This window comes from Acipenser ruthenus, chromosome 15, assembly GCF_902713425.1.
Source record: "Acipenser ruthenus chromosome 15, fAciRut3.2 maternal haplotype, whole genome shotgun sequence".
Taxonomy (NCBI): domain Eukaryota; kingdom Metazoa; phylum Chordata; class Actinopteri; order Acipenseriformes; family Acipenseridae; genus Acipenser; species Acipenser ruthenus.
In genome coordinates, this window is record NC_081203.1 from 14,363,813 (window position 1) to 14,390,598 (window position 26,786).

Sequence of the window (26,786 nt, forward strand, 5' to 3'; positions counted from 1 at the left end):
GAGGGCATGCGCCAACAAACCCTGAACGGAAGAAGACATCTCGCGAGATCGCAGATAAAACTCAAATGTAAAATTATTGCTGCCGAAATGAGTAGGGGGAAAACATTGCTTCGAAAGCGCTGTAATAATATTATCTGCTTGGAACAACAGAACTCTATGCAAATAAATAAGTTGTTTGAACGCAGAGTCTGCTTTCTGTGTTGTTTGGAGAATAAAAACCAAAACAACGTAAGTATAGCCGGGTGCCTATAAATGGTGGCTAGTAATACATTTAATCAAGTGTTTGCACAAGTAATGGAATAAAGCGGTATTTGTTCATGTTAGCCAACGTAAGTTATGATTTGTGTAAAAACTCGTTTAACTGAAAACTGAAGAGCAGCATGTAAAAAAAAAAAAAAAAAAAAAAAGGTAAAAAGCACTAGATTGTATACATCTAAAACGTAGATAAAAGTTTTCTCTGTGTTCAGTAACTGCACCACCAGCTGGGAAAAGAACACTTTCGTGCATAATCTACTGTACCTAAGTTAAACTAAGGAAACTAGATAGGTGTCTGGTGAAGTACTATAGAAAGAACTGCACAGATGTGTCTATACACATGAGCAAATAAATTGAATATGGTTGTTCCAGACTGTCTTTAATTGACTTCTTCTGTTTACATCTGTACTCCGGAGTCAGATCTCTCAGTAAGATCTCTTGTTCTAACTAATTGATAGCGAGAGAGGGCGATCTCATTAGGTGCTGCTTCTAATGATACACCAATGAAAACCCACTCCAAGCCACAAGATGCCCCATGTGTAGGATTTCTTTCTTTTGCGAATACATTTTTTTTTAGCGATGGGAATACCAGAATACTATTGATCTGGGCATTCCAAAGATAAAACTAAAACCTAGGGAGAGACCAGTTCGCTTGTGACATTGAGTACAAATCGAAGATGACAATATATTCTTAGGGGTTGCACCTTTCTTCTCCTAATTTGAAATCTCTTTAATAATAGTAAATACCGGTTTTAATTTTTCTGTCTTTTAGTTTGTTTGTTAGGGTCTGTGTCCGATGTGAGAGCCCTGTCTGCAGGACATGAATCCCCAGCATGGCCTGGCAGAGGATGTGCACCACCCTGCCACCGAAGTGATTGCCTTTGTGGTTGGAGATGATGGGCAGCTCTGCTCTGTGCAAGAAGAGCCGGCTGCAGGTACAGTATAATGATGCGGATTAGCATGCACACAGCTGTAGAATCATCCCTAAACGATGGCAGTAATAATGATAACAGTCATGTTCACACTGTTGTAAAAGGTCAGGAGTCTTGACATATTTGCTATTGCTCTGAATGACAGCACATGAACAGGTTACCTGGAGATTGTGCTGCTGCTCTGAATGACAGCACATGAACACGTTACCTGGAGATTGTGTTGTGGTCGTTTTAATGTTTATCAGTGCAGCCACAATGTTAAGCCTTGGTAGATTCAATCCACGGTGGTGTTGCAGATATAACTGGTACTATGGAAGTGTAACAAAGCTACGAACAATGGGTTCTTAAGAGTTTTCTTTTTTACACTTTATCTTATAGGAACACCAAAAGATGACATTAGAACTCCAGAAGATGAATTGTATAATCTTGAAGAAAACAACTCCAGAGGTAGTGTAGCGGAGTGTGAAATCAGTGCGCCTGTATCGGCTGTGTAGGTTCCCCTGATTGAGCAATACATCTGTTCATGATGAAGCATAATTAACATATTCACTCACACAGCAAGCATGTCAAATCATATTTTTGATGTCAGTCACAGATTGCAACTGAGATTAACATGCACCATCTTATAGATTTGGAGAAACATAGTAGCTATTAAAAAATATATATATATATATTATATATAGTAACAAAACTCCACTCACGTTCGTTTGCCCCTTTAAAAACGTAGAGCCGGCACAGGAACTTCAGTTTTAGCGCTTACATGCACTTTTATTCATGATAAAATAAGCAAAAACAAAAACCTAACTCCTTCGGAGCTAACTAAACTTTCAGGAAACAGCCCTGAGTACAAAGTGTACCCCTCGACATAAAACACACAGTTTACAAAACCAGTACACACAGTCCTTCCCATGACTGCCTGGTAGAACACAGCCTGCTTCTCCTACCCATACAGCAGCCCTGACTGAACGATCTGTGAGGCTTTTATACCTCACAGGAAGAGGCACAGGCCAGCTGCCAAAACAATAAAACAATTAACACAATAATTAACAAAACAATTAACACACGTTTGCACGTGTTTTTGGCAGGAAGGATTTTAACCCCCTCCCTGCCTTGCTACAATATTATTATTATTATTATTATTATTATTATTATTATTATTATTATTATTATTATTATTATTTATTTCTTAGCAGACGCCTTTACCCAGGGTGACTTACAGTTGTATATATATAATGTCACTGGGGCATGCATGAAGATTATTATATCTAAGTTACATATCGTAATCAAATTAAAAATAAACATTAATTTCATTCAGGTTGGTGTTTTTTTCAGTCGTGAACTCCCTTTTCGGAGGACAGGAGGGGTATTTCACAACCACTCTACAGACAATAAGATTCCAATGTTCAAATTAAATATATGATACTATTAAGACTCATGATTGAGAAATTTCACAATAATAAAAAAATAATAATTAATTACTACTGTTCTGCGCTTTCTCCTCTCTGCTTGAGATCACCCATAATGCATTGCACACCAGCGTTGTCTCAGTTGATTGGTGTTTCCACGGGGTCCTGGTGGAGAGTGCTGTGCTAACTTGTAGTGATTATACGAATACATTATTGAGAAATACAAGTTTTAGTACTGCTACAATGTAAGTTATAGCTATTTATTAATACTAACAGCATGCTGTTTACTTTAAGTGTTTCATAATGCCAGGTTATGTTTGTTATACATAGATTTACTTGCATGTAATTGACAGTTTGGAAATATTAGCTTGCATGTAATCGGAAGGTAGCCAAAGTGAGTCATTAAAAATATGAACTTAGTTTTTAATTTGCTTTTTTTGGTATACTGTAAGCCAGTGTTTCCCAAATTGGGTGCCACCAATAAATCTCAGGTGTGTCTCATCGTATATTGAATTGGTTGTGTTTTTTGTTTTTCGTTCAAACTCATTGCTAATGCATGTGAAAATGCAGCCAGTTAGTGTTAGTGGACGGTGTCATTAGCAATGAGTTTGAAACACAACCGTTTCAATATACAGCAAGACCCCTTTGCGACACACCTGATATTTATTGGGTTAGCGTTAAAAGGCGTGTTAGTGCAGTGGATCGGAATAGCTTCATCAGGTTCTGTTAAGATGCATGCCTCTGTTACATGGAAGAGGAAACACAGGCATGATCTCAAGTTATTGAGCAGGTCACACACATGTGACCCAGATTGCATTTCTTTTGGCTTGACTGTTAATGTTTAAAACGGAGAAGAAAGGCCACAGTGTGTTGTCTGTTCTGTTTTAGCTGCGGAAAGTTTAGTACCAAACCAATTCAAGTGCCATTTCAATACAAATCACAAAGACGCTTCAGATAAGCCTGGTGATTGAACTTGCGTGCGTTCGGCGAAGAGAGAGAGAGAGAATATTCACTGCTAGTGCCGAGACAATGAAAGTGTTGCTTTCATTTTCAACCACTTATCTTTGAGAGTCTATTTGGCTTTGTAAGATGAAGGGGGAAAAAACTTTTTTGGTTCTCGTTTATTACATAGCATATACAATGGCTTGCATACTAATGAGCTGCTTCACACTGAATAAATCACTACGCACTACTACATTCTAAATTCCATGACAAACTGCCATTTAATTTGTTATTAGCTACAAAACCACTGCCAAAAATGAGTGACATTCCACCTGTTTCCTTTAATATATTTGGCTTACGCCTCGGGCCTTATCACCACACCAGGCGTGATATGTATCATGGGAACCGCACGGCCCGTCATGGTTTATACCTTACGTGTGTGTGTGTCTCAGTGTCAGTGTGTTCTCTGTGTCAGTGTTTTTGTGTGTGTGTGTGTGTGTGTGTGTGTGCTGTCTTAATCTAACCATGGTTTCTTTTGGCAGGTGCTTCAACGTGCAACATTTGTGGAAAATCCTACAAGTATTTCCGAAGTTTTTTGAAACATGCAGAAGAGCATAGCACCACAGTATTGGGAGGCAACCCCATCATGTCTCGTGAGTCAGTTTGTTTTATACTTTGCATACAAGGTTTACTGTTGCGTCTAAACAGCGATATGCGTTCAGCTTCATGCTTTTTACTGTGGTGTAACACGATTCGCACATATCAAAGGCGCTGGCTCGATTCTGTTTCAGATTCCGCCACAGCTGGAGGTAGAAGATTACAATCCATTCAGGAAAAGAACGTTTGGATTTTCTGAGCATGAAACTAAGGTTCTCATAGCAGAAGGGTTAAAGAATGATGGTGTTTGTTGAGAGAAACAGAGGCTTCTCTTGGATGATCTGGTGTGATCTGACAAGACGTGATCAGGCAAGGATGGAGTCTGTGTGGCGAGCTTTCAGAGCATCGGGCTGTGTGTTTTATTTTTTGTTAACTATTTGTAATTTTCCGTTTCATGAATGCCCTTCATTTCTGTATTTAATTCTAAGCACTCAGCATTTTCAGAAAGCAGCCTTTGCTGACAGTCCATGTGGTTTATAAAGGTATGTTTAGCTGGGTAATGCAGGACTGTGCAGGGAGACGTACAGGTAGTTCAGTCTAACTAACACCATTCTGTAATGGCTTTGAAAAGGAAGCCCACGTTTGCTCCCAGTGTTTAAGCTTCACATGTTTTCATCTGTTTACAGGACGTGCCAGAAACCGTCGCCTCAGTCACAATGAGAAACCAGTGCTTCAGAACTCGCAGGTTTACCATCCAGTGGAGAAAACTGAAAATCACGGTATGTTTTTACTTTTAACTTTGGAAATTCTTTTAAGGACAAGGGTTATTAAGATCGGAATTTTGCCTAAAAGTAAAAAAAAAAATTGGTATTTGAACGTGCCACATTGCTATTTTTTCTGCATGTATTTTGCTCATTTTAAGGTAATTATTATGAATCAATTTTTTTGATGCAAGGTGTTATTTAAAAATAGATCCTTGATTGAAAGTAGAAAAAGTGACAGCACCAATGTGCAGAACAATTCTGGTCAACACATACCAAAAGGGTCATAGTGGCCTTAGTTACACACAGCGCTTAATTGTGCAATACTGTGTTAACAAATAAATAAAACAGTGGGAACGTTTTCTAACATATATCTGAACAAATAATACATTAAACAGTGCTTTTTATATATATATATATAAACATTTAACAGAGATTTTGTGCTTTTCTTTCAGAAAGGCAATCGCATGCGGCAGCAAAGAGACAAATCTCTTCAGAACATTACCCCGACTTAGCCAACGTACCTCAGCATGATATACGATCTCTGTGTATTCAGTATCAACCTCCAGCAAAAACTCTCGAAACTGACAGTGATTGAGCGCTATTGCGCGGATGAAATGAACTATTTTCACTACCTTATCCATGCAGTCTTTCATTGTTCCCTTTGCGCACACAAACTTTCCTGGTGGATAATGCAGTGGAATGCGTACAGCCGATTGTCTGGGTGTAACAAATCCAACAGGTGCTGTTGCAGCAAAGCTGAGAATCCAACAGCAGAGCCTGTCATTGCTGCAGCACCATCAGTAGTGCAAGATGCACGTTTTCCCAAATCCAGATCGAATCTCAATGCCAATGCAAGAAAGGCGTCCATAAAGTCTTCACCGCTGGTAGATCGAATCTCAATGCCACTGCAAGAAAGGCATCCATAAAGTCTCTACCGCTGGTAGATCGCATCTCAATGCCTCCGCAAGAAAGGCGTCCATAAAGTCTTTACCGCTGGTAGATCGAATCTCAATGCCACTGCAAGAAAGGCATCCATAAAGTCTTTACCGCTGGTAGATCGAATCTCAATGCCTCCGCAAGAAAGGCATCCATAAAGTCTTTACCGCTGGTAGATCGAATCTCAATGCCACTGCAAGAAAGGCATCCATAAAGTCTTTACCGCTGGTAGATCGAATCTCAATGCCTCCGCAAGAAAGGCATCCATAAAGTCTTTACCGCTGGTAGATCGAATCTCAATGCCACTGCAAGAAAGGCATCCATAAAGTCTTTACCGCTGGTAGATCGAATCTCAATGCCACTGCAAGAAAGGCATCCATAAAGTCTTTACCGCTGGTAGATCGAATCTCAATGCCTCCGCAAGAAAGGCATCCATAAAGTCTTTACCGCTGGTAGATCGCATCTCAATGCCACTGCAAGAAAGGCATCCATAAAGTCTTTACTGCTGGTAGATCGCATCTCAATGCCTCCGCAAGAAGGGCATCCATAAAGTCTTTACCGCTGGTAGATCGCATCTCAATGCCACTGCAAGAAAGGCATCCATAAAGTCTTTACCGCTGGTGTGATCTTTCGCAGATATAAGGCAAGCAGTTATTTTATTGTCCCATCTTTTGTCAGGTGTCTTACCCAGATGAAAAGCTAAGCAATATCCACAATGTCTGTCGACTCATCCAGTGCAATGCTGAAAGACAGGCGCTCGCTGAGTTCTAATGAAGCAGATTTTCCACATTTTCAGCCATTTCCTTTATTCGGGACACTATTGTTGCTGGACTGATTGGAACATTCCTTGCCAGCTGCCGAATTGCATCCCTTTCTTTTTTAGGAAGATTTTCTGAAATCATTTTGAGACACGTAACCAAGGATTCTGTCAGAATGTCTGCGTCGCTGAATGCCTTTGTCCCTCTTGCAAGAATCCAACTCCCTTTATAACTCGGTAATTAACCAATTCAGAGTCAGTCATAAAACGTTTCAAAGGTCTCTTTTGTTGCTGGTAAACTGCTTCATCTCGCACTCGTTTCTGCCGTCGGAGCTGAAGCTTTACCTCGAATTAGAAAGGTATCCAGAATTATGATGATTTTCTTATCTTCTTAAATTCCTGCCACATTAACCAATTGTAAACTGCTGTGATGCGTTCGTCCACTACCTGAGCACGTGCATACTGCTGTGACTCATTCCGGCTTGCTGTGCAAAGTCTGCCTCTCAACAAGTGAGTCAGGATGGCGCGAGTGCTCCTGAGTGATAGAGTGGTAACTTGAGAATCACTTATTCTGAATTCTGTGAAACCTTGTCAATCAAGGATTTATTAGAAATGATCACTGTTTTTAAAAACTGACAAAACCATTTTTTTGTTTTCTTGTGTCTTCTTTTATTGTGAAATGCAGGCACACGAGGCAAGGTGAATTCCGTCTTGATGAGCAGTTCTTTTAAAAGTGGACGCCTATATCGACGAAAGCCACGTAAGAACATTTCCGGTTCATGAACACTCGTTGGCTACGGCCTTTAACTCATAAGGAGTGGGTGCATGTGTAAATGATTTGAGTATAGCTTTACAATGATGCAAATCCCAGGTGTATAACATATACAGTAACATAATATTACATTTCTTACTTGATTTAATATCCTATTATTAGTGTTTCAATATTATCTCCTATGCTTACGAACAGCTCCAGCCAAATACATAGGTTGGTTCAGAAGGAGTCATTAGTAAACACAGTTAATAATAATGATCTAAGCTGCAACAGATAATTCTACAGAACCAATGTCAGTTGTTCAACTAGTTAGAAATGAAGTATTATGAAAATTAAGATGAGGTGTTTCTGTTCACATGTCCTACGGTGCTTCAACACTACATGGATCAATAACATTAGCCTTCAGTGGCAGAGCTCCTCACACTGAAGTCTACCTAACCTCATTAAACGCTGTTCCCTCAGGAATACATTACTCTATTTTGAAGTCCTGGTTTCTCATGTCTAAATAGGAAAAAGAACACCCAACCTCCCAGCATGTACTGGGGCAATACTTGCTAGTGTGCCTCGGTATGTTTTAACAATTGGAATACACCCCCTTTCCCCTGTGATGTGCTGTGCAGTGCAGTGCTTGTTTGAGGGTAGAGTGCATAGTCTGAGCTGTCAGGCTGCTCTTTGATGTTGTTATTTGTGTTTATCCCCTGTGATATTCTGTGCAGTGCTTGTCTGAGGGTAGAGTGCATAGTCTGAGCTGTCAGGCAGGGCGATTGTGAGGTGAAGCCTCTACAGCAAAATGAATGCTGTTTCCATCTTCTAGATGTGAAAGTGGAAGCATCCATTGAAGAGACTCAGAGCCCCAACACAACAGCAGAGAAGATGATTGTGCAGAAGCTGCCATCCCCTGGTGTGTATCCCATTTTTAATATAAAGATGCTATTTACAGCTAAACTGACCATTTTAGTGGATGCCCTTTTGAAGGGATGTTCAGGCTTTGGGTGTCATTGGCTGCTGACAGCTGCAGTGACTTTCTTTACATATGAAATCCCTGGGTTAGAGTTTGAGCCACACGTGAAAGAACGTCTGGTTTGAAGTTTTACTCAGACTGGTTTGTAATGGGAGTGAGCCGCTTCGTGCTCAAACTGCTGCTCACAGTGATTTGAAACTTCAGCTCTACGGTGACTGTTTTACACAAAGTTGTAAAAGCTGCATTTACATCTTGAAACATTCAGAGGAAGTGTTCTTGCAATGATGATAATAAATGCTGGTTTCCCTATAGAGTGGAAGACAGTGAGCCAGATCTATCAAGGTCTCTACACAAATGCTTTTTTAATTTAATTTAATTTATTAATTTTATTTTATTTTTATTTTTTTGTGAAATTAATTAAAACTGTAAAGACGCTCCGCGTGGAGTGCAGGATGCGCCTTATAGCCTGGATGTTGCCAGTTACTGTCCAGGCTATTCCACTGCCGACCATGGACGGGAGCTCCCAGGGGGCGGCGCTCAATTGGCCGAGCGTCGCCCGGGGGGAGTGGGCTTAGGTCGGCCAGGGTATCCTCAGCTCACCACGCACCAGCGACCCCTGTAGACTGGCCGGTTGCCTGCAGGCTTGCCTGTAAGCTGCCCAGAGCTGCATTGTCCTCCGATGCTGTAGCTCTGGGTTGGCTGCATGGCGGGCCTGGAGTGTGAAAAGACGCGGTTGGCTGACGGCACGTGCTTCGGAGGACAGCGTGTGTTCGTCTTCGCCACTCCCAAGTCAGCGCAGGGGTGGTAGCGGTGAGCTGAGCCTAAAAATACAATTGGACATTTCAAATTGGTAGAAAAACGGGGTAAAAAAAATTAGGGACAGATAAGTCCTTTTAATTACATTTTTATTTTGTTTTTGTTTTTGAACATTAACAATTTTATTCTGCTTCCTGAAGAAAAAAAAAAAAAATCTAATGGCAGTTTGGCGTGAAGACCTTGAATCCATTCTACTGCCTCTCGGCAGTGGGACAGGTGTAGATCACAGAGAAGCTGCTGTATCCAAAAAACAAACAGAATAACAAAGTGAAAAGGGGTTGAATCACAAGAAGAGCCCCAGTAAGGATCTTTACAAATCTTCTGACATCATGCACCCTTTACTTTACATGTCCTTGTAGTTCCCATGTGAAATACTGGACTTTGCTGTACAGTGGTCCTTGGTAGAACCACAGTTATTCTTTAAGTGGTTTAATATTCTTCTTTGTTTTTAATCCGGATTAATGAGGCTCGGCTGTTGCTTGCCGGGTTCTTCTGAATCTGATGGTGATGTCTTGTTATACTTTGCTGTTTTCTTTATAAAAGGGATTCCTGGCTTAACTTGTCAGCAGTGTGGAGCTCGATTCTCCCGCAAAAGTGGTTTGCGGGACCACATTCATTTTGTGCACGAGAGGTACAGACCGTATCCTTGTGATTTCTGCTGTTCAAAGTTCTGCCGACCATCTCAACTGATGAACCACCTTGACCGACGTCATAAAGGTATACCCTCGCTACTGGCTTTTAGCTTTAGCAAGTACGGAACATGCTGCATATAGAATGCATGTAGAGCTTCAGTGGACCATCCCACATTTTCAACATTGCAAAGAGACTATTGCGAGTTGATTTATTGTCTCCGTCACAGTGTTGACGTCGTTTTGAATTTGCATATTTTTATAAAAATAAAAATAAAGCGTTTCTGTACAGGTAAGCCCAACATTTTAGTTGGAGTGACCATTTCAGCAAGAGCCATTTATATTTATTTTTTGTCAGGATAAGTCATCCCACTTGTATGTACATAAACGACAGGGATGGAAATAAAACGCTATTGCATTGCTGTTCCAGCTTCTACTGTGAACAGATGTGACAGTTCATCTCACAGTAAATGGGTGGACTGGCTCAAGCTGCATGCAGAGAGATCTTCTTTCCATGCTGGCACACATGGCTTGTTGCTGTATCAAGCTGCATGCCTTTAGCCGTCTAACACTTGCTATTTTGCTGGTATTGCACATGAAAGCAGTCACTCCTTGTATATCCGTCCTGCTGCCGGCGATTCTTCCCTGTGCTTCAGTGTGCTGCTTGACTTTTAAGAAGCTGTTTTTGAGCCATGCAGACTTGGCTCAGGTATTCACTGTCATTTTGTTTAGCAGTGTTGCAGTGTTTGCAGGTCTGATGTATCCTCTTTATGTTTCTTTTTTGAAAGATACAGACTCTTTCATTATTCCCGTTGCACCTGCCTCACACGTCCCTAAAGAGATCAAGCTGGAGAATGAGGAAGAGCCTGCAGGTAAGTGTAGCGTATTCAAGGTACCCTCTGCAGGAGATTTAGGAATTTCTCGCTGCATCTTGCAATACTCTTTAGCATTGCTTAACATATTTTTGTTTTCATGGTCCATAAAATATTAAATAAAATGCACAAGTGTCATCTGGTAGACAGTATACAAAGTTCAGTAATAGATGCAGAAACACATTCTGTTATTCACTGACCTTTGTTTTTTGAAAGATGAAGCCTTGCTGAGTATAAGCAGCGTGACATCATCACCCCCAAGGAAAAGGATGCACCTGGAGATCAAGCCAGAGCCTCACAGTAAGCATACCTGCCAACATTGAGTTTTCAAAATAAGGGAGCATTTGTAAACTGAAATCTTAGTGATCTGAATTCAAGCAAATAGCGACATAAGGCAAAGGCATACAACTATTATGGTGCTCCTTCTTATTGCTTTTAAAAAGGAAAAATATCAAACAGAAAAACAACCGTGACATGCTTCACAATCCAGTTCTCTCCTGGTCCACGTGGTTCTTATTGTACTGCAGTTGTAGGCGGCTGATTTGTAATCAATACTTTGTAAACAGGTCCACTGTAGTTGATTTTGCACGACAGCAAAGCATAGACAGCTGGCTTAGCTACTTTCATCACACAACCAACCTAAAGGCTGAGTTTGGTACTGCACTTGACCTCGTCATCGAAGGTCGAGATATGGCACCAACTTCGTAACAAGAAACTCTACATTATAAAAAAATTAAATAAATAAAGCCAAAATACACAACAACTTGGTATTGCAATGTTATTCATTACTCTGCACATATGTGGTGCATCAATAATACAGTCGTCTCCGGCTAAGAGAACACCCCTCGGGAAGCAAGCAAAGTGTCCTCTAAGGAGTCGACCACCAGACACAATATGAATCAATAAATATGTATTACTGGTCATGACGCACGTGCATCAACATATGAAATGAATAGAATAAGTAAGAGAAAAGCAATAGGCAAGTGTGCGTTAATAAACTATAATAATAAAGTAACAGACAAACTAACGTTAATAAACTAACTGTCAAACTAAATTAACACAGCACTCCTACACACGTTACAAAATGCAGTAGCAGCTCTAGATTCATTATAAAGACCTGTACAGGAGCAATATTCAAGACATGCGCAAAATTATTTAACAGAATAGTGAAGCAACTCACCAGAACGGGAAACAGCAAATTGCTCGCCGACTTATGTCTGATTCAGGTATTTTTCAAGAGCTTGAACATTTTCCAACTTTTTGTAGCAGGAGAAAGTGGCGCGTTTTGCAGTTTGGTTTACATGCCATTTTGTAGCGATGAGGTGCACTTGTGGAAATCAGAATACATTTGAATTTAAGTTTGATGATGAGTTCTCAGGTTACAAAACAGTACTGTATCAGTTGTGAACGAATCACTAGCTGTGCCAAAGAGGTGTTCTATTAAGTGAAGTTCCTGTTCTTTTAGGGAGGGTCATTTACAATGTGAAAAATCAAGGGTGTTCTCTTAGGAGGTGTTCCTATACGCGCAGTCTACTGTACCACTGTCAGTAACATTTCATTGTCAACTATTCTGTTTTAAATGAACAAACTGTTGCTGTATCTAAACACCTATTATCAATCATTCTGAATTTCTAAAGTACAGTTGATGCTGAAATCGTAATAGAAATGCTTATCTTTCACTATTTGTGTGACTTTTTTAGACTTTCTTGCAGAATACTGCAATCCTGGAACATGTCTACTAGAGATTTGCTAAACTAGCCCCAACATGTAAAGGTCTCTGCATATATAATTTTATTGAGCTCTGCTTTTCCTTTGGCAATGAAAGATGTTACTGACGCGCTGGGTATCTGAGCGCCGCTGGCTTTTTGGTGTTTTTGTGATCTCTCGTGCTTACCACAAACATTATTCTTGCTCCCATCTCCCACCATTAAAATCATCCTGCATAGTTTACAGAAAGTATGCATTTCTCCAACGTTGCTTAGGACTCTGAGAATATGTTGTGGTCCAAGCTTGAAATTGGTATCTTTTTTTTAACCGGATGAGGAGGGCTTATCGCATGCACAGCAATCGTAGATGGTCAAGTATGTGATCTTGCCTCGCGCACTGAATGCATTCCTCCCACAGGGCTCCCCTGGGTCCTAAACCCTGCTAGATACAGACTGGGATTGCAGTAACCACACACTTTACATGACACAGTATACATGATTTTAGTATCTGAAATGTTAGCAAGAAATTGACTTTTGCAGAAATTAAAGGTTTGCAGACCGAAAAGGGTTTAACAGTAGAATTTTGAGCAAAATACGGGAGAAAATCTGTCCTGGGAGTTGTCTGGGAGGCGTGTCCAAAAAATGAGAGAGTCCCGGTAAATAAGGGAGAGTTGACGGGTCTGCATAATAGAGCAGTGATCTGTATGTTTTCACTGCTATCAATTCCTGTCAGACCTGTCAGGTTATTACAGTAGGAACAAAGAGAACATCTGGGCAGTGATCTGTATGTTTTCACTGCTATCAATTCCTGTCTGACCCGTCAGGTTATTAAAAGAGGAACAAGGAGAACATCTGCGATGCCAGAGCATTAGCTCAGGATCAGAATAAATAAGATGTTCTTACAGAGCAAGCTGTTTGTGGATTTACCTCTGGGGTAGTACAGCAGACGTATGTTTAGAGACACGTGTGTTCCCATGACCAACCAGCACACGCCATTCGAAGGTGTCTGGAGTCGCCAGATAGATTCCATTTGTACCTCCAGTAGAAGCGTGTGGTGTGAGTGATGGATTGCACTTCACAGCGAGTGTGTGTGGTGCAGTGATCGGTGGTGTGAGTGATGGATTGCACTTCACCGCGAGCGTGTGTGGTGCAGTGATCGGTGGTGTGAGTGATGGATTGCACTTCATCGCGAGCGTGTGTGGTGCAGTGGTCGGTGATGGATTGCACTTCACCGCGAGCGTGTGTGGTGCAGTGATCGGTGATGGATTGCACTTCACCGCGAGCGTGTGTGGTGCAGTGATCGGTGGTGTGAGTGATGGATTGCACTTCACCGCGAGCGTGTGTGGTGCAGTGATCGGTGGTGTGAGTGATGGATTGCACTTCACCGCGAGCGTCTGTGGTGCAGTGGTCGGTGATGGATTGCACTTCACCGCGAGCGTGTGTGGTGCAGTGATCGGTGGTGTGAGTGATGGATTGCACTTCACTGTGAGCGTGTGGTGCAGTGATCGGTGGTGTGAGTGATGGATTGCACTTCACTGTGAGCGTGTGGTGCAGTGATCGGTGGTGTGAGTGATGGATTGCACTTCACTGTGAGCGTGTGGTGCAGTGATCGGTGATGGATTGCACTTCACTGTGAGCGTGTGATGCAGTGATCGTGGTGTGAGTGATGGATTGCACTTCACTGCGAGCGTGTGTGGTGCAGTGATCGGTGGTGTGAGTGATGGATTGCACTTCACCGCGAGCGTGTGTGGTGCAGTGATCGGTGATGGATTGCACTTCACCGCGAGCGTGTGTGGTGCAGTGACCGGTGGTGTGAGTGATGGATTGCACTTCACTGTGAGCGTGTGGTGCAGTGATCGGTGGTTTGAGTGATGGATTGCACTTCATCGTGAGCGTGTGTGGTGCAGTGATCGGTGATGGATTGCACTTCACTGTGAGCGTGTGTGGTGCAGTGATTGGTGGTGTGAGTGATGGATTGCACTTCACTGTGAGCGTGTGGTGCAGTGATCAGTGGTGTGAGTGATGGATTGCACTTCACTGTGAGCGTGTGGTGCAGTGATCGGTGATGGATTGCACTTCACCGCGAGTGTGTGTGGTGCAGTGATCAGTGGTGTGAGTGATGGATTGCACTTCACTGTGAGCGTGTGGTGCAGTGGTCGGTGATGGATTGCACTTCATTGCGAGCGTGTGTGGTGCAGTGATCGGTGGTGTGAGTGATGGATTGCACTTCACTGTGAGCGTGTGTGGTGCAGTGATCGGTGGTGTGAGTGATGGATTGCACTTCACCGCGAGCGTGTGTGGTGCAGTGATCGGTGATGGATTGCACTTCACCGCGAGCGTGTGTGGTGCAGTGATCGGTGGTGTGAGTGATGGATTGCACTTCACCGCGAGCGTCTGTGGTGCAGTGGTCGGTGATGGATTGCACTTCATTGCGAGCGTGTGTGGTGCAGTGATCGGTGGTGTGAGTGATGGATTGCACTTCACCGCGAGCGTCTGTGGTGCAGTGATCGGTGATGGATTGCACTTCACCGCGAGCGTGTGTGGTGCAGTGATCGGTGGTGTGAGTGATGGATTGCACTTCACCGCGAGCGTGTGTGGTGCAGTGATCGGTGATGGATTGCACTTCACCGCGAGCGTGTGTGGTGCAGTGATCGGTGGTGTGAGTGATGGATTGCACTTCACCGCGAGCGTGTGTGGTGCAGTGATCGGTGGTGTGAGTGATGGATTGCACTTCACCGCGAGCGTGTGTGGTGCAGTGATCGGTGATGGATTGCACTTCACCGCGAGCGTGTGTGGTGCAGTGATCGGTGGTGTGAGTGATGGATTGCACTTCATCGCGAGCGTCTGTGGTGCAGTGGTCGGTGATGGATTGCACTTCATTGCGAGCGTGTGTGGTGCAGTGATCGGTGGTGTGAGTGATGGATTGCACTTCACCGCGAGCGTCTGTGGTGCAGTGATCGGTGATGGATTGCACTTCACCGCGAGCGTGTGTGGTGCAGTGATCGGTGGTGTGAGTGATGGATTGCACTTCACCGCGAGCGTGTGTGGTGCAGTGATCGGTGATGGATTGCACTTCACCGCGAGCGTGTGTGGTGCAGTGATCGGTGGTGTGAGTGATGGATTGCACTTCACCGCGAGCGTGTGTGGTGCAGTGATCGGTGGTGTGAGTGATGGATTGCACTTCACCGCGAGCGTGTGTGGTGCAGTGATCGGTGATGGATTGCACTTCACCGCGAGCGTGTGTGGTGCAGTGATCGGTGGTGTGAGTGATGGATTGCACTTCATCGCGAGCGTCTGTGGTGCAGTGGTCGGTGATGGATTGCACTTCATTGCGAGCGTGTGTGGTGCAGTGATCGGTGGTGTGAGTGATGGATTGCACTTCACCGCGAGTGTGTGTGGTGCAGCAGTCGGTGGTGTGAGTGATGGATTGCACTTCACTGTGAGCGTGTGTGGTGCAGTGATCGGTGGTGTGAGTGATGGATTGCACTTCATCATGAGCGTGTGTGGTGCAGTGGTCGGTGATGGATTGCACTTCATTGCGAGCGTGTGTGGTGCAGTGATCGGTGGTGTGAGTGATGGATTGCACTTCACCGCAGTCACAGTTTGGAGACTCCTTAATTCCCCACTTAAGAAGGAGGTAGTCGCACCTCCCATGTGTTGTTCCAGCGGTTCAGTGCAGTCCAGTGTCTTCGAGACAAGGAGAAGCCAAGTAGTTTCTATGTTGGATCTTCAATAATGTCTTGTTAGGGACATTGCAGCCAGACCACTTTAAACTGAGAATGGAAGTGTGTGTGAAACGGTGTTACAAGAAACAATGGGAGCGTGGATCAACAGAGCGGCACATGTTCAATAAGAATGTGCCGCTCTGTTTCTGAATGAGGGAGATCTGTAGGAAACTGATTATTATTTTTCATATTTTTGAAAAATGTAGCTATCCTGTGTGTGTCCGCTGTCAAGGAATCTACACAGAAAAAAATCAAACTGGAAGAGGAGGAGCCAGGTTAGTGTGTATCTGCAATTTTGACTTCTCAAACAAAAAGTATCAAGAGCAGGCAGCTGACACAGCTTCTCTACAGATTGCTTTTTTAAAATCTCAAAACTACTCTAAATAGCAGACGATTGTGTGTAATGAATGATAGTCCAAGTTTATAACCTGTTTTATTTTGTTGCAGAAATACAAAAGCACGGAGTCTTGTTAATGTAGGCGTGTCTTATGAGAGCTCACTTTCTGTATAGTTTGTTATATTGTGCGCTTTCTTTGTCTTGTGAAATGAGCAGCCTTGGATATGATTAGATCACATTTGCAGCTTGCAGTTTCATTTATATGACTTTTTAATTTTTTTTTTTGTATTTAGTGTCATTGCTTTATGCATGCAAAATACCATCATGTGGAAAAATATATAGGTCCAGACATACCTATTTAAAGCACAAGAAAGACCATCGAATTGCAGGTAATGTTCATTTTTCATTTATGAAAATGTCAATTTAAGTGAGAATGAAAGGAACTGTATGGTAGTTTTGCTCTGTTTACACTGTGTGTGTATAAATGGAACTGAAGTTTTGGTTAGATTGAAATCCCAGGACTTAATTACATGAATTATGAAGAAAGGTTAAAATAATTAAATCTCTTCAGCCTTGAAAAAAGAAGGGAAAGAGGGGATGATTAACATCTTTAAAATCATAAATGGTGTAGATCAAGTTACCCTAAGACACGATTTCAAATGTAGCACAGAGAGAAGATCACGAGGGAAGCTGAGTAGAGCTTAGAACAGAAGGCAGGAAGCACTTTTTTACACTGAGTTTAAATGCATGGAATTGCCTGCCAGGTGAAGATCTCAAACACGGGGGATATTCGGGGATATTGTGATTCTACTAGATTTGCACAAAAGCCTGTAAACAGATGTGTTTAATGTGAGGTTAGAATAGTAACAATATATCAGAGGAAGTCTAGCTGAAAAATAACGAAACAGAAAAACATGTTCGTCTAGAGAGAATCTGAGGATGGGGCAGTAAAGAAGCGTGGCTGCAGAACAGCTAACCTGTGGGCCTCTTTATCGAAACCAGGAAATTAATTGAGCAGTTAAAATTGATTTGACAGCCGAGACAGAGATGCTAAGCAAACCCATTACAGACGGAGCCGCGGTGCCGCTGTGCGCACTGCAGGTAACGAAGACAACCTGGTCAACCAGAAACCGTGCCAGAGATGGGCGCCAACATGATGTCCTTGTTAGTGGAGGCAGCTTTATTATACTTATTCTGGTTCGTGGCTTATTTTTTTAAATGACTTTAATTGAGTATATACAGATTGCACATGCGAAACAAATACACTGCCTGTTACTGATCACAAGTGGGAAGCACCAGTGTTGTATCTGGAATACATGTACCTGTTTAAAACTAAACCACAAGAAAGCCAGCGATCAGGTTGGTCATGCTAATAAGAGTTAGGAACATTGCTTTTTTAAAGATCTGGTTAGCACTCAGAAAGTAAAGCCTGGAAAACGTCTTTCGTTTGCTAATCTGTTCAAACCCTGGAAGCTTTACCAGACAAAGGTAAAAAGATGGAGGAAGCGGACACTTCTCTTTTGAAGCTGCTCTTTCTTTAAATGGCAGATTCTAGTCTTGATACAATGTACAGAAGTGTTACCAATGGAGCAACGTTATTCATTATGGTCTAGACTCTAGGAGATATTTCTGTAAAATTTAGAAGATACTGCAGTGTGTGCCGTAATGTATTGTGTGTTTGTGTGGTGTGTGTATATATATATATAAATAAATAAATAACCTGTATATCAAATAAACATTGTATTTACAGTGTCCTCTTCTTTCTTAACAGCAAAAAACAACACACAGAGATTACTTCAAGCAATACAAGGTACTGCCTTTACTTTTAGCATTTCAATCTGAGTGGACTGTTGAAATAAACCTGCATTTTAATAGCACTGAACATTGTTATTAAGAGGGTCATTTATTACTGTGGTTTGGGGGCAGGATTACTAGATATTCTTGTGAATTGTGTGCCGTGTCACACCTTATAGCTCTGTACTGAAGCAGGATTACTAGATATTCTTGTGGATTGTGTCCCGTGTCACACCTTATAGCTCTGTACTGAAGCAGGATTACTAGATATTCTTGTGGATTGTGTGCCGTGTCACATCTTATAGCTCTGTACTGAACTGTTCCTTTTTTTCTGACAGGTTCTTTAAGCTGCCCGGTATGTGGAGCTCATTTTTCCCGCAGAGGGCATTTGTACGACCACATTCTTTATGTTCACGAGAAGTACCGACCACATGGTTGTGACATGTGTGATCAGCAGTATACCCGACCCTCAGAACTGCAGAGACATATTGAGAAATGCCACGCAGGTACAGTGACTTTGTGTTAATTAGTGCAGAGCTGCACGCCAAGCGCCAGATTATCTACGTGATCATGTAACAGAGCCCAATGGTCCTATATATCCCAGTGTTTTAATATGTCCAGTAATCCCTAAATTAAGTGACAGAATGCCAAGTCAGTAATGTGAACCAAACCATGTAGTCCTCTGTGTGTGTGTGTCTGACTATCTATCTGTCTGTCACTGTGTGTGCTGGGAATGAGGGAGCTGTGTGCGTGAGCTGTGCACTCTGTAGGTCGGGTTCTCCCCTTTCTTTTCCTTCCTGTTATTGCTCTCACAGTATACCAGTCTCTTGAGGGTTTTTTTATTTATGTAAAGCTGACTTGTCACTATGGCCAAGTCTGGAGGCAGATCGGGCTGATCAAACGTTTTTGAGCCATGGCATTAAGATCCTGGTAGATGTTGTAGATGGGAATTGGTGATGTGTCTGTAAGAGGCGGTGATTGTGGGTCGGGGGGAGGGGGGTTGTAAAGTGTTTTTTATTGTTTATTTGAATTGTTTATTTGTGTTACAATAAATGTCTTTTGCTAAGTAAAATAAAAATATCTATAGCTATCGATCAATCGACAAATATGGTAATCTATCCCTGTCCTATGTTTGACTAAATATCCCAATAAAATACAACATATTTAGTAAACCGTGCAGTTGACAGTCTGGTGAAATATTTACACACATATAAACGTGTTCTATTGAATTGTGCCTTTTAACACAACTCTTATTGTTCATACAGGTGGGGTTGGGAACCAAAGGACAAAGGAAGCTGAGAAAGTCGAACAAGGAAGCAGTAAGTATGTCTGGGAACGATCTAGAGCATGGCAGACGGATTGGCTGTTAGGACTGCTGGGAAGCGCATCTCATCACAGGGCTGATACTGAGGCTGAAGTCTGCTGAATTATGTTACGTTAATATATTGAATTACATACCGCTTTGTACTTTTCCATAAACTGACCAATTGAAAAATGTGACATTTTGAAATCTAACTGAAATACTCTACTACTGTTCTGGCGTCCTGTAGACTTTGACGATTTCATTTTGTAGATTCTTTGTTTAGATTCTGTTAAATAAAAGATCTACATTTTATGTTCATATCATTATTTATTAATCCTAAAATTCTAGGTGATGCAAAACTTTTGGTCAGAGCTGTATGTAAAATCGCTTCATCCTAAAAAAAGAACATTTTTAATTCAACCTTCAATGTCTGTCTAAATCAGCCTGTATGTGACTCTTCTAAGTGTTTTATTGATTCCCTGTGATCAACATGATTAGAACAGCAGACAATCCTTTTGCAATAATAACCTGATGAAAAGAAGTCCATCTATTAAAAACAATGTCCAATATTTAGCTCTCAGTATTGCTGTAAAGCCCTACGTGTTCAGCAGGTATGCCCGATACAATCTCTGGATTCTGTAAATGTTTCAGCATGTTTTTTTAATCTCTCATTGAATTCTCACTTTAAACACGACCCCTTGTGTTCATACAGGCGAGGTTGAAAACCAAAGGAAAAAAGCTGCCGGGAGAAAAGAGCAAAGAAAAAGTACGTATGTTTAGGGATAATCTAAAAAACGTTGGGATTAGAAAAGGCGGGTTTCTAAAATGAAGTTTGAAAGTTGATTGCGATGGCAGCGTGGATCGGATTGTAGGCCAATTTGGATTGCCGGGCTCTGAATTAACAATAGTCTAGCTATCAACAAGTACCAGTGTGAACCTCGATTTCACTGAGCTCTGTATCTGTTTCATGCATTCAACTAAAAGTATTAATAAGAAGAATCTTTATTTTATATAGCGCCTTTCATGTGCATCTCAAAGCGCTGAACAATAAAACATAACCATTTGTTCATACAATAAAAGCCATTGAATAAAAATGTGTTTTCAGCTTAGATTTAAAAGAGGTTACAGAGAGGTTACAGCCTTGGAGCTCGACATGAAAAGGCTCTATCCCTGAAAGATCGCCGCTTAGTTATTGGTAACTTGACTAGACCGGAATCATAGGATTGAAGTCTGCACATTGGGGTATATGGTACCAGAAGCTTGCAGATATAGCTTGGCATTAACCAATGCAGAGCCTTAAAAGTCAGCAATAGGATTTAAAATTTTACTCTGAACTCCACTGGGAGCCAATGCAGCGTGGCTAAGACTGGAGTAATATGATCAGTGAATTTGGTTTTAGTTCAAATTCTAGCCGCTGAATTTTGAACATATTCTAATTTTTTTAAATAATTTTTTTGAGACACCAGCAAGCAAAGCATTACAATCGTCTGTACGAGAAAAACAAAGGCATGAATCAGCTTTTCTGCATCTGAGTAAGACAGGAGTGAATACGAGCAATATTACATAGATGGTAAAAAGAAACTTTAGTAATATTACGAATATGCTCATCAAAAGCCAAGTTTTGGTCAAAAATAATACCAATATTCTTTAGAGTAGTGCTAGGCTGGGTCTCAAGTCCATCTACATGCAGTTTAAAATGTCCAAATTTGGGGCTCCCGAGTGGCGCATCCAGTAAAGGCGCTCCTCGCAGGATGTGCCCTATAGCCTGGAGATCGCTGGTTCGAATCCAGGCTATGTCACAGCTGACCGTGACCGAGAGTTCCTGGGGCTGAGCGCTGCCCGGGTAGGGAGGGCTTAGGTCGGCAGGGGAATCCACGGCTCACCGCGCATCAGCGACCCCTGTGGCCGATAGGGCGCCTGTGGCTCTGCAGCGGAGCCGCCAGATCTGTGTTGTCCTCCGGCACTATAGGTCTGGTAGCATTGCTGTGGATCTGCAGTGTGAAAAATGACGGCTTGGAGAGCACGTTTCGGAGGACGCGTCTTTCAGCCTCCGTTTCCTGAGTCGGCGGGGGGGGTTGCGAGCGGTGAGCCGGGGATACAGATAATAATTGGGCATGCTAAATTGGGCTGAAAACCGGGGTAAAAATAATTGGCGACGACTAAATATAAAAAAAGTAAAAAAGTAATAAAATGTCCAAATTTATTTAATTGATGTGAGGAGCCGACCAGCATTACCTCAGTCTTGTCAGGATTCAACTTGGAAAAAATGTAGCTGCATCCAATTCTTAATGTCACTTAGACAAAGCGAAAGACAAGATATTGATAACTCCAAGCCTGGAGAAGTGAGCCTGTAAACCTGTGTTTCCTCCACATAACAGTGAAATGTTATGCCATATTTACGAAGTAACTATTCACAAGGACATTGCTATGTACTGAGTTTGCAAGGCTTCTTTCTTAGACCTCCCGTACTGCTTTGCAGTGTTTGACAGTACCATTATTACTGTGCTTTATTCTGTTGTGCTGTTTTTATTTTGCTTTGCTATTTACAGAGAAGAAAATCCAAATTGTGCTGCCTAGGAAACAATCCAACCCCACTGCACCTTCCAGTGAGATTAGAAATGAGAACTCAGTGAGCCTGATGAAACCCAGTGCAGTTTTACAGAGGAATTCGATGCTCATTGCATGTTTTGATGAAATCTCCAATGAAAATTCAGAGCACATGCTGTCTTCTATTGAAGATTACGATGGCTATTCTGAGCAGCTGCTCTATTCAAGTGATGCTTGCAATGCGAGTTCTGTGCACACGCCCGGCAACAATGACATTCTTAATGGGAGTTCTGTGCACACGCCCGGTAACAATGACATTCTTAATGGGAGTTCTGTGCACACGCCCGGCAACAATGACATTCTTAATGGGAGTTCTGTGCACACGCCCGGCAACAATGACATTCTTAATGGGAGTTCTGTGCACACGCCTTGCTCTAATGACACTGTGATTGAGAATTCTACCTACATGAATCAACACTCCCAACTTGACGATTCAGGTCAGTCTTTCTTGTCTTTTCTTTTTTAATTAGCAATAGTATGCATGTAGAATGACTAAGTTTGGACAGGGTGCATTACGTGCTGCTTGTTATTTTTAGATGGTTTGTCAATGATCCAGATCAGTAATGTGACCTCCCTGGTGATGTCTCAAGCGGATTTCCTTCAGACCCCAGGTAAGGGTGTGCGACATTTACTGATGCAGGAGGAACATGATTGTCTGAGCATGCCTTTAAACATCATCATCATGAAAAGGTCCCATCCCTTGAGTTCTCATGTTTAATAGCTGTGTGGGGAGGAGTGCAATGAGATTGTATGTAATCCTGTGCAAGAGCTGCAAAGCTGGCCTCTACCTAATGGCATTCCTACTGTCTGTATATTTGGTCACCAGTCAGATTCCTGAATGCATGCACACACATGCTCCCAAGTCCCTGTTTAGTAACTGTAAAGTATAGGAAACCTCTCTAATCTTCTCTATGAAGCCCAGCTAAACACAGATAACTGTGCAAAAGCCCTGTCTAAAATGAAGTGGTTCTCCACAGGTACTGATGAAGTCATTGAAGTGGGCAGCGTGGCGAGTCCTGTGTGTTCAGCAAGATCTCAGCAGACAAAGCCGCATGCAAGTATGTCTTCATTTTCTGCGGGTTAGTTTAACACCTGCTTTTAGGACACCTACAAGTTCTGTGCTCATGAAGTACTGTATGCAGCACCCAGTTTCACACCCTCATTGCAGCCTTCCCTTCTGACAATGGTTCTCCTGGAGACTTGGGTTATTTCACAGTAGCAGGTTACAGTTGTGCACGACAGTGGTGCCATTGGATATTTGAGCTTGTGGTTAAAGGGCTTTGTGCTTTTCACGTAACCGTTCCTTCTCCACTTTATTTCCTCTAGGGAAGTATATCTGTGGGGTATGTGGACAGGAACACAGGTTATATTCCAGTCTCCTGAAACACAAATGGGTGCACTCAGGTAAGTTTTAAGGTTAGCTCTGCGCACACAGCGGGTCTTGGCGGGGCGGGGCGGGGGGACGGTTCAGGGTTTCCTCATTCTTGCAGCCAGGTCCCATTGGCGGTGTTGTCCAGTACAATGATATGTTTCACTGGCTCGTTGTAACCTCGGGCAGTGACAGTGATGCACATGTTTCCAAGCTGCTCCAGCAGAGATGTCTTTCCCCTTGCATTGCGCCCCTGGAGATGCTTGGAAGGGTCTACTCGAATGTGGTTTTAATGAAGCTGACGTCGGCCAGCGTAAATCCCATGTCATCTTTATTGTTTTAACTTCATTTAGGAAGAAGGCGAGTTTTTTGTTTGCTCTGCGGGAGAAGCTTCTTGCAGCCAAAGGACCTTGACAGGCACATTGCCTGTGTTCACTCTCAAAGCTTCAGGTTCAAATGCACGCACTGTGAGATGGGCTTCAGTCGGCGTGTGCTGTTTTGTAAGCACGTTCTCCTGGCACACTGTGGTGAGTGCAAGCCTTTTTTCAGTGTATAGCAGCTTGAGTTCACCAGATGTCTGTTTAGTAAAATGAAGGTAAACATCTGTTCAGGGTAAAGAGCCTTTGTCATACAGTTCTGTCATGAAATCTCCCAGTTATTTTATAGTTTTTCTAGGAGGTAGATGGCATTGTGATTGGATTGTATCAGGAATTAGCAATGCGATGCATATACAGAACAGTATGTATGAATAAATAATGTTTGGATTCAAATAGTCATCTCTCATTTTAGGGGATTTCAAGGGACCAGCAAAAAAATGTCAGATCAGTAATTCTTATTACTAGGAGTTTAAGCCAAATGCATACTTTCAGTTTTTGTTGAAGTCACAGTAACACTGAAATCAAATTTCAATCACAGTGCAATGAAAAGTAATACACATGTAGAAGTACTGTGCATTTTATTGAACATACAGCTGTAAGTGAACTTGTAAAAAGCATACATTGCAAATGAACTGCACTTGAAACCTGCATGTCCCGTTCTGATCACAGGCATTTTTAAACTACGAAAGCAAGACGTCCTCAACATCAGGGTATTGAACAAATCGGAAACGCTGACGACCTGCACCCGCAGCTTGTTGTATTATTGACAGAGTGTTCTCAGGAATGTTGAAATCTACAGATAAACTTTTTCCTACGCTGCTTTATGGAAATGGCATTGATGCGTGAGCACTATGTAGAACGTGTGTAGTTCAAACTAATTTGTTTAATCTGAGGTTGCTTTAATGAGAATTGACTGCATATTGATTGTGACTACTCTACTCCATGGCATTGTTCTTGCCTGGCTCAGGTACAGTAATAGACGACACACTGTTCCATTTAAGCTTGGTATTCCAGCCATGTCCTGATCTAGTACTATGCAATGGAAGAGCTGACGACAGGAACACAGATCCAGTGTTTCCATCCCTGTGGTTTTACACACAGTGCAGTAGAAGCCACTGAAAACAATTAGTTGATCATTACTTACCATGCTTACTAACAAATTCCCTTTTCAACTACTTAGAAAGCAGAATTTTGGAAGTGAGGTTTTTTTTTTTATTTTTTATCTGTAGTTACCACTAGGGGGTGTGCAACTAATTTCTGCACCCTCTGAAATTGATTTTCCAATAACTGCCATAGTTGCTCCTAAAGTGTTCAGTAAATGATTTTAAATAATCCATTAACCCACAATTAATCGACCTTTTTTGTTGTTTTTATTTTCAGATTTAGAAAGCCTGAAGTGTCACATATGCAAAAAGAAATACAAAACTGCACATCACCTTCAGGGTCATATCCAAAAGCATCACAGCGTCTGTAAGCAACTCTGATTGCATTCTTCAAGGGTCTGGTCACTGGCATGTACCCAGCGACTTCACGTTGTTAATGCAGTCATTGCACAGGCAGAAGAGACTGATGTTGCCCATGCAAATGTCTGTTTACATTTACATCTATGCAAAACCTACAAGCGCAAGTACCATCAGCACAAACTAAGACGATGCTCGAGTCAGGTATGGAAGTGTAGTATCAGCAGCACAAGCTAAGACGATGCTCGAGTCAGGTATGGAAGTGTAGTATCAGCAGCACAAGCTAAGACGATGCTCAAATCAGGTTTGGAAGTGCAGTATCAGCAGCACAAGCTAAGACGATGCTCGAGTCAGGTTTGGAAGTGCAGTATCAGCAGCACAAGCTAAGACGATGCTCGAGTCAGGTTTGGAAGTGTAGTATCAGCAGCACAAGCTAAGACGATGCTCAAGTCAGGTTTGGAAGTGTAGTATCAGCAGCACAAGCTAAGACTGTGCTCGAGTCAGTTTGGAAATGTAACCTGCGTGTTTGGTAGCTTAGCGTGCTCTTTTTTTTTTCCCCCAGTGCACACATGGTGATATTACATCCACATTCAATCAGTTGGGTCTGTGGCTTTGCCTGGATCATCACACTTTTAGCAATGTACAATCTCCCAGTCTGCTTTCGTTTGCTCACACCTCACAGCTGAGCTTCAAACCCTCAGTAAGAATGCGCTGTGCAAACGATTGTTCAGCAGAAACAGCAGTGTGTAAATGAAGAGGCCTTTGTCGAACTTTGTTGGTTACCAAAAGGTTCGGATCAGAGTTTATTTCTCAGGGGAACAAAAGAGTTTTTTTGTACAGCCGCTTTATTTTTTATCATGTACTTGAATTCATGTACTCGAATGTCTTTAAATAATGTACAAAATAGAGAAGTTATTTTTCTTCTACATGTCTAAACAATAACTAATAAATTGTTTTGGATTTGATCAAATGATTTGTTTTGACTAATTCTGCTGCATATAATCGTTGCTTTATCAGGGTAGTAGATGGAAAACGAACATACCCAGTTGAAGAACACTGGTGTGACGGTAATGGGTAAATACTATTGCAGTTAGTAAGCATCCCTTTGCGGGGAGCTTCTGTCTTTGAAAACAAACCACAGCTAATGTCTCAAGCCATTTGTCCGAATGACTGTGTTCAGTGTACCCTTTGCTTTGACCAGCGATTTAAGATGGGTGCCATATTGGGCAATGTAACTTTTTGCTTTCCAGAATTCCCACACGCTTTGAGATCTCTTCTTCATACTCGGTACACAGTTTGATTGTGGAGATCATACAAGAAAAAATAAGCCTCATTAACCCTATATGGTATTGTTATGACTTGTATAGTTGCTGGGGTGCAGGGACAGTTCACTTTGAGTTATTGTTAAGACTGCTGCATCATTTTGACCACTGGCCTGATCAATGATACAGAACACACACTGTGACATA

General features: G+C 42.2%; 1 protein-coding gene across 4 annotated transcripts; it reads left to right on the top strand.

Annotated features, from left to right (window-relative positions):
- Positions 1–26,287, top strand: LOC117422533 (zinc finger protein Xfin-like). Of its 4 annotated transcripts, none has more exons than XM_034037653.3 (22): positions 1–228; positions 1,028–1,190; positions 1,566–1,634; positions 4,078–4,188; positions 4,819–4,911; positions 7,275–7,349; positions 8,176–8,262; positions 9,682–9,855; positions 10,556–10,639; positions 10,856–10,939; positions 16,277–16,345; positions 16,701–16,796; positions 18,179–18,217; positions 18,540–18,707; positions 19,467–19,520; positions 20,217–20,270; positions 22,054–22,548; positions 22,648–22,722; positions 23,089–23,169; positions 23,438–23,515; positions 23,834–24,007; positions 24,527–26,287. In XM_034037653.3, exons 2-22 carry the CDS (start codon positions 1,076–1,078, stop codon positions 24,622–24,624), a joined length of 2,373 nt encoding a protein of 790 aa, XP_033893544.3. In that variant the 5' UTR covers positions 1–228; positions 1,028–1,075; the 3' UTR covers positions 24,625–26,287. The 4 variants fall into 4 exon arrangements, with proteins under 4 accessions (XP_033893544.3, XP_033893545.3, XP_033893543.3 ...); XM_034037654.3 differs by having other exon boundaries at positions 10,562–10,639; positions 25,238–26,287; XM_034037652.3 differs by having other exon boundaries at positions 2–228; positions 25,238–26,287.
- Positions 26,288–26,786: the final 499 nt, after the last annotated feature.